The sequence below is a fragment of the Phalaenopsis equestris genome, unplaced genomic scaffold (genome assembly GCF_001263595.1).
Source record: "Phalaenopsis equestris unplaced genomic scaffold, ASM126359v1 Scaffold000008, whole genome shotgun sequence".
Lineage (NCBI taxonomy): Eukaryota > Viridiplantae > Streptophyta > Magnoliopsida > Asparagales > Orchidaceae > Phalaenopsis > Phalaenopsis equestris.
This window is the reverse complement of record NW_018164450.1, coordinates 548,853-557,491: the sequence shown is the minus strand read 5'-3', so window position 1 is coordinate 557,491 and position 8,639 is coordinate 548,853. Positions and strand designations below refer to the sequence as shown.

The 8,639-nt window shown below is 35.3% G+C and overlaps 1 protein-coding gene across 3 annotated transcripts in view; it reads left to right on the top strand.

Moving 5' to 3' along the window:
- Positions 1–8,639, top strand: part of LOC110018310 (calcium permeable stress-gated cation channel 1-like) — a 128,125-nt gene that overhangs the window by 52,328 nt on the left and 67,158 nt on the right. For all 3 annotated transcript variants that reach the window (XR_002293347.1, XR_002293348.1, XM_020715590.1), the window contains exons 6-8: positions 3,583–3,702; positions 3,810–3,890; positions 4,608–4,945. Coding sequence is in view for 1 of the 3 variants with exons in the window: in XM_020715590.1 (XP_020571249.1) it covers positions 3,583–3,702; positions 3,810–3,890; positions 4,608–4,945 (539 nt within the window). In the remaining 2 variants the exon portion in view is untranslated. The remainder of the gene's footprint in view (positions 1–3,582; positions 3,703–3,809; positions 3,891–4,607; positions 4,946–8,639) is intronic.

The following is an 8,639-nucleotide window of genomic DNA, read 5'->3' as shown; positions in this document are numbered from 1 at the left end:
CATAAAGGTTCTGAATTCTATTCAGGAAGCTCTCTCACACCTGGAATGAAGAAAAGCTGTGAATGAAGAAGTTGCTGCACTAGAAAAGAGTGGAACGTGGATTGTGTCTGATTTGCCCAAGGATACGAGACCAGTAGGATGCAGGTGGTTATTTACAATCAAATGTAAGGCAGACGGAAGCATGGATTGGTTAAAAGCCCGACTGGTTGCAAAAGGATATACCCAGTCATACGGAATTGACTACCAAGAGACATTTGCCCCAGTAGCCAAACTGAACTCCATTAGAATTCTACTCTCCATTGCAGCAAACCGAGACTGGCCCCTTATGCAACTTGATGTCAAAAATGCATTCCTTAATGGAGATTTTGAAGAGGATGTATACATGGATTTACCGCCTGGTCTTGAAGGGTCCTTCCCTAGTGGCAAAGTATGCAAGCTCCAGAAATCTCTGTATGGTCTCAAACAATCTCCTCGTGCTTGGTTTGCCAAATTCACCAATTCAGTAATCAAGTGCGGTTATACTCAAAGCCAGACTGATCATACAATGTTCACAAAAAGATCAGAGAAGAAGATTGCTGTACTTATTGTGTATGTTGATGACATCATTCTTACCGGTGATCACACTGAATAATTGACAAAGCTGAAGAAGTTTCTAGCCCATGAATTCGAAATCAAGGACCTCAGAGACTTGAAGTTCTTCTTGGGAATGGAAGTTGCAAAATCCAAAATGGGGATAACCGTAACTCAAAGGAAGTACACATTGGACATATTGAAAGAAACGGGTATGCTTGGATGCAAACCAATAGATACTCCAATAGACCCGTATAAAAAGGTTGGAATGGAGAATGATAGTTTACCTGTCGACAAAGGAAGATATCAGCGGCTTGTTGAAAGACTTATTTACTTATCCCACACTAGACCAGACATAAGTTTTTCAATAAGTATAATAAGTCAATTCATGAACTGTCCTACTGAGGAACATATGGGAGCTGTCAACCGTATTTTAAGATACTTAAAGATGACACCTGAGAAAAGGTTATTATTCAAAAGGAATGATAGTCAAAAGGTAGAAGTCTTTACTGATGCTGACTGGGCAGGAGTTATATCCACCCGACGATCAACTCTGGGTATTGCTCTTATGTATGCGACAATCTAGTGACATGGAGAAACAAGAAGCAATCGGTGGTATCTCGGAGTAGTGCAGAAGCAGAATACCGAGCACTGACACTTGGTATTGTGAAGGAATGTGAGATCAAAAGATTTCTCAGGGAGCTTGGAATTATGGGAGAAAATTCTATCAAGATGTTCTGTGACAATCAAGCTACAATCAGTATCGCAAAGAATCCTGTTCATCATGACCGAACGAAACACATTGAGATTGATAGAAACTTCATTTCAGAGAAGGTGGACATTTATACTCCTAGAGACCAAACCGCAGACATTCTCACCAAGACTCTCCCTAAGTCCAGTTTTGATGAGCTAACCGACAAGTTGGGCATGTACAATCTGTACAACCCACTTTGAGGGGGAGTGTGGAATTACGCTCCTCATTATTATTTATTTTAATTCAATTTAATACTTGTTATATTTAAGTCATAATATAGAAAGAGTAATTCCTTAATTATTGGTATTTATGTGTATTTCATAATTATAGGAATTACTTTATTGTAGGAAGATTTCTTTCCTCTTTTTGTTTCTCTTGTACTCAGCTATTTATAGGTGAATTATCTATGTATTCAAGTGAGAAAAGCATTATTTAAAATTCACATTTTCTCATAGAAAATAATTTAATTAGAAATAGAGAAATAGGAAAGAAATCAAAAATGAAAGAAAATTGGGTTGAAATAGGTAACAAAATGGAATTTTGGGTGCGACATACTTCTTGTGATCGTGAGAATACGAAATTCCCATTCGTGAACGCTACAAGATTATTGGATCACGCCTTTTTGTGGTATTATGGGCTGCATTCATGGGAACTCAAAATTGGGAGTTGAAATGTATTACAAGATCCACCTTTTCAACAACATCACGCTAAGAGGAGAGCTCCCACACCATTCTCCCCGTCTAGGAGAGATTTCTTCTGCTATATAGGCTTCAAGATTCGACCTACCGCCACAATAGCAAAGTCATCCTTTTGTTATGTCTAACATAATCCGGCTTTAAAATCTATGTTACGTCCTTTTTAAACAACTCTAAAATACATGTCCTTCCATTTCTTTTATGATGGAATTAAAAACAATCATTCTTTTGCACAATTAGAGCTGAAGCTATAGTTTGGCTAATATTCTCATGAATCATGCCTCTAACCATCACATGTGTAATATGTTTATATAACTTCTCATACTTCGTTGGTCGCATCCTATATGCCAGTTTGATATTATAAATCATGGAATGAGGTCTATGACATGTTGAATTTTTTTAGTGATAGACACCGAGGAGATAAATTATCAGTTAGGACTAGTATTCTCATGAAACACATTCATTATGTATCTCACTATATTATTTATATATCAATATCTTTTTAATCTGTATACAATCATCGTAGGAGCACCATCTATTTGCACCCTTCAAAGTACTTCAATATTATTATTCTTTTTCATTTACGTAAACGAGTACCTTAGCGTTCAAATGGTGATTTCTTCATAACCAAATATGCACATATAAACATACTATAAAAATTACTATTTAATAATGATTATTTTATGCTCATTTGTGTATCTTTTAATATTTATGATAATTTAAAAACTGACTAAATACAACTCAATCCTACAATATGAACAAAAAATCAATAGACTTATAAATCATGAGTTTGCAGTGATGTCAATATAACTAGTGATAGTATCAGTAAATGCATTTGGTATAGAAGAAATAACAATATTATTATATCATAAGTACGTGAGCACTCACTTCAATCACTGATGATTCTCTGGTCAATCGTTCTCTTCACTTATTTCAAATGAAAATCTATAGTCAAATGCATAAAGAATTATTATTACTTTATTATATGTTAATCTTTTTATTAGAAGGTAATTTACCTTTATTTTACTTTTGCATACCTACTTGCTTGTCCCTTCGCTCGCTTGCTCTTGTGCACTTGGTCTGCCTTTTCCTAGCCTTTTAGATGGGGCAACTGACTTCTTAAATCGGTTTGATAGAATCAACATTAGGTTGGTTCATTTTTTTTATATTATTACAATTATAACATGATACTTATATTATAAAGTACATTGAATCATAATCTAGAAAATTCTTTTAATACAAAATCATTTAATTTTATATGTATACACCTATTAATTATTATATTCAACTTTATTCAATCATCATTCAATTATTTTGTGCAATTAGTTCATTTTAAATTGAATTGATTTTGATAGGTTAACTATGTCTTTAAACTATTCATGACATTTTAATTAATCAATTATTTTAATATTAATATTTTTAATTAAGTAAAATTTTGTTTATTTGCACTGATAATAATTTCATGTGTTAACTTTTGTCTTTGTTATTCTGATGGCATTTAAACCAATATGATGGTAGGTTTCCTTCTTTGAGATTTCAGTTCTTATTTTTAATTTCTTTTAGATTGTCTATGGTGCCAACGAACTTTCTAAGATTGTTAAAAAGAAAAAGAACATGAAGAACTGGTTGGACTTCTATCAGTTGAGATATGAAAGAAAACCATCTAGAAGACCAACCCGTAAGGTTGTTTCTAGTAAAAAATTTTCCCTTTTTATTTGTGATGGTCAAACTTTATTCTTATTGTGGCTTGACTCGTAAACTTACGATGGCTCTAAAATTCTTTTTATCAGACTGGTTTTCTTGGTCTGTGTGGCAAGAAGGTGGATGCAATTGAATATTACACGTCAGAGATTGCTAAGCTATCCAATGAAGTAAGTTGTTCGTGTACGAGATGATCTGCCCCTTTAGGGCTTTCAATGTTTTTCTCAATGATGAACGGTGTTTAAACAGTTCACATTGTCTTAGCATTTAGCTGATGAATTTATGCTGCATTAGTTAATGTCTCATCTGCTGTTTATATTTTTCGGACTAATCTGCTTGCATCGACCTGAAAATAAAACTCCTGTGATTGTTTACTTTACCGTTTCTGTTTGACTGGATGCTGCAAAGTATTTTTATATCTTGCTGAACTAAGCTTATTCTTCTTATTTAAGCTCTTTGGGAAATTTATATACGTAGCACACAATTCCTATGTATTTACGTATCTCACACCTAAACTTCCATATTTACATACGTAGCACTTTCATGCTTTAAACCCGTACATGAAAATGTGTATTTCACTTTTAAAAAGTGATAATAATGCTATTTTTGATTTTATATTAAAGATTTGTGTGTATGTGTATGAAAGTTTAGGTGTGAGATATCTAAGTACATAAGAATTGTGTGCTATGTATGTAAATGCCCCGAAGCGTTTTAATTACTAATTGTTGTCTTTATCAATCTCATCTATGGATGTTCTGCAGTTCCTTAACTGTTTTGGCTGATATTTGCCTTTCTGCTGCATGTTGTTATTTCTTCTCATTTTTCACATACCTTGAATATGGTGTTGGAGGATTCATGCTCATTTTATTCACCAAATTTGTTTTCAGGAGGTGGAAGAACGGGACAGGATTTTGAAACAAAAATCCATTATTCCTGCTGCATTTGTTTCATTTAGGACACGATGGGGAGCAGCAGTGTGTGCTCAAACTCAACAAACTAGAAACCCAACAGCTTGGTTGGCTGAGTGGGCTCCAGAACCACGTGATGTTTACTGGAATAACCTAGCCACCCCTTTTGTCCAACTTACCATTAGAAGGCTGATAGTGGCAGTTGCATTATTCTTTCTGATATTCTTCTTCATGATCCCTATAGCTTTTGTGCAATCTCTTGCAAACATAGAAGGCATCGAAAAGGCTGTTCCATTTTTAAAGCCCTTAATTGAGAGGTAATAATGATTTAGAGATTGAAGTTCCTGATGTTGTACTTCTCATTATTTATTTACTCATGTTTCTTTTTCCTCCATTTTTTCTTAGCTAAGTTTGGTTTTCATAACTTACATTTTATCAATTGCGTAGATTCTATTGGGTTCTTATTTGATGTTTCTAATTATCAACGGTGCCTTATTTCATGTATATTGTTGTCTTATTTGATATTTCTAAGAATTTATGATGACAACATTCTGCTCCGATTCATGCTATTTTTATGTTGCATTACTTTTTTTGGTTCATTTTTATCTTTTTAGTGCATTTCATCCAAGAGAAACTACTAATGTAGATGGAATCTTAGAAAATTGTGATTACTTATAATAGAGGACATGATAGGACTCACATCTTTTGTATTTGTTTAGACAACAGATCGTGTCAACGAAAGGGAAATAAGAAAAAATGGTAATGTGGGCTTTTATAGGAAATTGATAGATTGGGTCTTTATTAAATATTCCATTATTATTTGTTGGTTTCTTGAAATGAGAAAGAAGAGAAAACTTAAGAGAATTGATGTAGATTGAAGGGAAAATTAGAAGATTGAAAACTTAAGAGAATTGATGTAGATTGAAGGGAAAATTAGAACCACACATATTTTGTGTAGACTTATAATGTTTAAACTTGGAGCTAATAACAAATTTCCAAGAAAAAAGACCTAAAAATTAGCCAAGAAAATAACAAGAAACGAAATCAAGAAAATTAGCAATTAATTCCTAAGATCAAGGAACAAACTTGACTCAATTAAACCTAGACTCAATAAGCAGTCCTAAGCATGTATTCCAACACTCCTTACTTTAGGAGCTGCGAACACTAAATTTCTGCCTTAGAAACTCAAACTTGCTAAGTGGGAGTGACTTTGTAAACAAATCTGCCATTTGATTTTTAGATTTGCAGTAAACCAGAGTAAAAAATTCTTCTTTCTGTACTTCTCTTAGAAAAAATAACTTGATGTTGAAATGCTTAGTTTTCCCATGAAACACAAGATTATGGGAAATGGAAATGATAGCTTGGTTGTTAACAAAAATCTTAGTGCTTTCTTTCTACTCCAGATTGAGATCTATTAAAATTTTCGTTAGCATATTGCCATTCTTCCTCTTGGGAGAATCATCATCCAAGTCGTTAGAGAAAGGGGAGCTTAGCAGCTTCCCAGGGAGCAGTGAATTGTAGTCTGATTTAAGAGAGCTCGTCCTCTCAACTATTCTGTCATTGTTCCTTGATGTGAGAACTGTTGCTGCTGTTTCAGCTGCCTTTTTCCATTGATCTGACTACATCCTAAGCCTCCTCAGCTCAGATTTTAGATGTTCATTCTCATCCATAATGCTTTGTAGCTGTGTCTCCTTATCCAAGAGGTTTGCTTTCAGTTCTGTGACTTCTATAGTAGCCTTTATTTGTCTCATCTCCGAATTAAATTGGCTCGCCATTGTCTTATCCATTTCATCTTTCAATTCGTCATTCATTCGCGACATGGCTAGGAGTTCTGTTTCCATACTCAAAAGGCGAACTTTAAACTCTAAAAGTTCTGCAGTTGTTTTTTGTATGGTTAACTCCAGTTCTAATTCCCTCAGCCCTGCATCAACTTTCACATGTTCAGTCATCTCAATTGCTGATTAAATCTTCATAGTGCTTTCAATTTGTTTCTCAGATTGCTCCTCCTGCATTGGATTGAGTGAAAAGCTTCTCCCTGCCATCTTAACTTCGAACATCTTTTATTCTGTCATCTTTTGACTCGTAGCATCCTCTATCACACAGGCCTTCTCCATGAACATCACTTTAAATCCCTTTTATATTAATTGACCAACACTGAGCAAGTTTTGATCAATATCTGGTTTATAGAGACCATCGGTGGTCAACTTGGTTCTTGAACAACTTGTAATAGCTATGGTGCCCTTTCTTTTGACTGCAATATAATCACCATTCCCAATTATGATCTTCTTGGACTAGGTGCTCTTCAATTCCTTGAACAACTCCTTGTCATGTGTCATATGATTAGTAGTAGTTGCAAAGAAAAGATGACAGCTTCATGTCTCATTTGATAAAGAGGGTAATCTTCTTTTTGATCTGCCACTTGTGCTTCATCTCCTTGCTGCTGTTTTTCATTCTTACATATGACAGCTTCATGTCTCATTTGATTACACTTGCTACAATTTGCATCTGGTCTTCTCCATCATTTGAAAGGAGGATGACCTTTCTTGCCACAATGTTGACTTGGAGGATAATCTTTTTTTACTCCTAATCTTTTATTTTCAGTTTTGTTTCTGTTCTCAGCTGCAGAGCTTTGTCCACTTGTAGCTTGAAACTTCTTGTTCTTGGGCCACCTATTATTTTCATCATCGCGATGCTTGACTAGTAGAGCTCCTTCGACGACTCCTTTTTCCCTCATTACACGCCTCTGCTCTTGTGCTTGTAAAACACTTAAGAGTTCTGTCAAAGCAATCTTTGACTGATCCTTCATGTTTTCTAAGGTGGTGATGGTAGCCTCAAATCTTTCAGGCACTGTTATAAGGATTTTCTGAACAATCCTTGAATTTTCCAGAGAAGAATCCAATAATTTGACACGATTTGCTATGTTTAGTAGTCTGTCTATGTTGAGTAGTCTGTTGAGTAGTCTGTCAGAGTACTCTTTTATGGTTTCTGTCTCCTTCATCTTTTGTAATTCAAAGTCACGAACCAAGTTTAGCACTTGCATCTTCTTTCATCTCCTTCGTACTCGGATTTGAGATAATCACAAATTCCCTTTGCCGTTTTCAACGACATGATACGAGTGAAGATCTTGGAGGAAATTGCAGCAAACAGGCAAGTTTTTGCCTTGGACATCTTTATCTTCTTCTCCTTTTGTGCTTTAATTTCTGCTACGGTGGGATTATACGAGTGAAGATCTCGGAGGAAACTGCAGCAAACAGGCAAGCTTTTGCCTTGGACTTCTTTATCTTCTTCTCCTTTTGTGCTTTAATTTGTGCAACGGTGGGATTTTCAGGGAGAAGAGGAATGTCATAGTCTTCTTCCATTGCTTCCCAGAGATCTAAAGCTTCCAGATACGTTTGTTGACCTCATTTTTAGTGAGGTCTAGTCTTTCTTGTAGGATTTAGGATCTAGCCTTAGTGGTCTCCCTTTGACTATCTTAGAACCTTAGAAATGGGACTCGCCTCATTTTAAAAATTCAACCTACCTCTGTCCCCTTCTGGAGTTTTGCGTGTGTGGTATCGACTTCTAACACTTAGAAGGATGAAACCAACATGAGGAAACCTAAAAGGGATTCCCTATAGGACCTTCCTGAGCCTTAGGATGACCTTTTGCACAATTTGCCGCCTCAATTCCCATCGCTTGCACTGTTACCTGTCGAAGACTCGAATAAACTTTTTGAAGCGATCGATCGCGTGTCGAAAGTTTGTGAAATTTGAATTTTGACGCGTTTTTGATCCGATTGTCGACGACCTCGTCCAAGCGACCCCGGATGACAAAACAGATTGCACCGACACGTCTGGAGCGTCGATTTTGCCTAGGAACAACACCCATTTTGTTACGACGCCGCGCGCGAGTAAATCACATATAATTTAATGTATATATATATATTTATATATATATATGTATATGTATATATATTAATTTATATAAAACCATATCTCCCTTTTCCTCTTTAAACACTAAATCCCTAAACTC